General features: G+C 36.3%; 1 protein-coding gene across 2 annotated transcripts; it reads right to left on the reverse strand.

Moving 5' to 3' along the window:
- Nucleotides 1–330: 330 nt before the first annotated feature.
- LOC18107370 (uncharacterized) lies at nt 331–2069 on the reverse strand. 2 transcript variants are annotated; one of them, XM_024588738.2, is made up of 5 exons: nt 1915–2069; nt 1769–1830; nt 1516–1654; nt 978–1042; nt 331–880 (listed from the first exon to the last, which is right to left on the reverse strand). In XM_024588738.2, the coding sequence occupies exons 1-5, from the start codon at nt 2000–2002 to the stop codon at nt 557–559; spliced, it is 678 nt and encodes a 225-aa protein (XP_024444506.2). In that variant the 5' UTR covers nt 2003–2069; the 3' UTR covers nt 331–556. The 2 variants fall into 2 exon arrangements, with proteins under 2 accessions (XP_024444506.2, XP_052304667.1); XM_052448707.1 differs by having other exon boundaries at nt 331–877; nt 1915–2067.
- Between the last annotated feature and the right edge of the window lie 427 nt (nt 2070–2496).

Here is a 2496-nt window from a genome sequence, read left to right on the forward strand (position 1 = left end):
TTTAATATTCTATAAGGATGAAACAGAGAAAGGTTTATGTCTGGGATTCTACAATTTTCACGTAGATGAGAGATTTCGTACAAATAATCTAACTTATAAGTTGAGTTAGATCTCAGAGATAAAGAGGAAAAAGATCGAGATAGAAAAATAAAGGGTACTGATATAGACATCGATCGGTAATTCTAAAGACATTATTACTAGAACATCTGCAACCTGCTTTTGATATCATAAGATACAATCACAGGTAATGCGAGTTTAGAAGCCACTTTAAGGCTACCACAACTCAAGCAACTTTTGTGATTACACTTTATATCAGAAAACTAGTCCAAATTAAATTACCGAAGAAAAGGCTTATGAAATACGCTTATAATGTACATAACTTTTATGTTTCTACAGCTAAGTTTCTTGTTAGAAGATTAAACAAACAACATTTCCGTGTTATGGCCATTAAAGCAAAACCAAAGAAGTTCTATCCTATATTGGGTTAAGGGACTTCACTTCCTATTGGGGACAAAATTGTGATTGAAAAGTAATCTATCTAGGGTTTCAGTTGTGCTCAGTGAATGGGCACTTTATTGTTAACTGGTGGCTTGCGGCCAGGCCTAGCATGTCCGCTGTAATCTTTGTGCATTAGGTTCACAATTTCCTTAGTTGCATCAAGAAGCCTTTGCATTTCACCTTTTGGAAGAGTACTACTGCCTTGAGGTTCCTGATCCATGTCAGTCCTTGGAGGTCGACTTTCCAGGCTGGTTTTGGTTGGCAATGCTTTGGAATCCTGAGAGAGCTCGGGGTCGGACTTTGGGAGATTGACTGTCTCCGTCCCTAGAGTTCCCAATCTGGCAGACAATGTCTTTCTCTCCAAATTGTTCATATCCTTCTGCTGTGCAAAAACAAAAAAGTTATTGTTGAGTTGATAGAGCATACATTAAATTTATAGCACGAGTTTATGTTAGAGAGAGAAAGGTAGGGAGGGAGACCTTAATATTATTCAATTGATCATTTGATCCTCCAAGATACTTGTCTAAAGCATTCTTCTCGTTACCTGCAGTCAGAGATAGCATGAAGAAAATATTCAACATATTTTAATTAGCCCAAGCCACTTCTCAAGATTTGGAACAGAAGCTTTAAGCAAATATATGTAGTCTGATCACATGGATATAAATAAGAAATCAATGAACTGCTATACTGTAACTAAAACACAAGAACCCTAATTAAGGATTAATTGCATTAAATTCCTTGAAGCTTCAAAATTATACATGGCACCACACATGTTTGCTAACTAGGATACCTACAAGCTGAGAATTGCCGAAAAGGGGATCTAACTAAAAGGGTTTCAGTGCTTTTCTCAGTTATGCTTCGGAGGGTGTTGTTTAAGTACTCTATAATCATCACCGAAAGCTACAAAACCAGGCCCTTTGATCATTTTAGGAGAGTTCCTTTTGGCTCTAAGTTTACACCTTACATTAAAATCTCCGTTTACTTGAAAGTCACATTTGACATTAGAGTAGTTTGCACCTGAATTATCTTCTGGAGCTCCTCCATGAAGTCCTTGCTCTTTCTCAATTTCTCTCCTTGTCACTTTCTGAACTGCCATTTTCCTTCCTCCAAGAGCCATCTTCCTTGTGCTAGCAGTGCTGCTGAAACCATTAAGTTCCTGTACATGAAAATGCTCATGTTAAGCAGCTTAAATTTATACATGTAGAGAGTAGAGAATATTTTGCTGAGTTTAATTAGACCATCGAAAGAGACTTGAGAGTTACAAGCTTACCTTATGAGCAGGCACATCAATTTCTTCTGGCCCCAGTAGCTCATATTTGTTCATTTCCCAATCTACAAAATGAATTCAAATCAAGATCAAATAAATCTTAGTTTTCATCAGGACTAATAGAAGGGAAGAAATAAATAATTATATACCTTGATGATCATGAGCATAAGAGCCCCATATAGCATTCATCACATACAGCAGCTCTAGTACTGTGACTAAAAACCTTTTGTACACCATCTTTTGATTCTTATTCTCTTGAGTATATGCTTTTTTTTCAAGAATAGAAAGGGAGGAAACTTGGAAAACATGGTGTAGGTTTTATAGAGAGTTCAAACCAAGTCAAAGCTAGGGTTCCAACACCATCCTACATAAAATATTACAGCTCCCTGGCTACAAGCAGAACTAGGGAAACTCAAAAGAAAATTAAAAACAAATAACCAAATAAAATAAGTTGTTAAAATGAGAAATTAATTAATAAAGAAACTATATGTCTTGCAAGAGCTTGAAAGTGGTCTCCTGGGTCGAATTGAAGTATTGAACCAAAGCTAGTCACGAGGCCTGCCACGATATTCTGACAGATTATTGGATGTTTTATGTGCGCATATATTTACTGTCATGCATGCAACGAGGGATTTGAATATATATATTGTTAAACCAGTAACTATAGTTAATTACGGAGCTTGTCTAAAATTTACAGCAATTAGCTAGAGAACTTAGTACTTGACCAGCAA

Source organism: Populus trichocarpa, chromosome 17 (genome assembly GCF_000002775.5).
Source record: "Populus trichocarpa isolate Nisqually-1 chromosome 17, P.trichocarpa_v4.1, whole genome shotgun sequence".
Taxonomy (NCBI): domain Eukaryota; kingdom Viridiplantae; phylum Streptophyta; class Magnoliopsida; order Malpighiales; family Salicaceae; genus Populus; species Populus trichocarpa.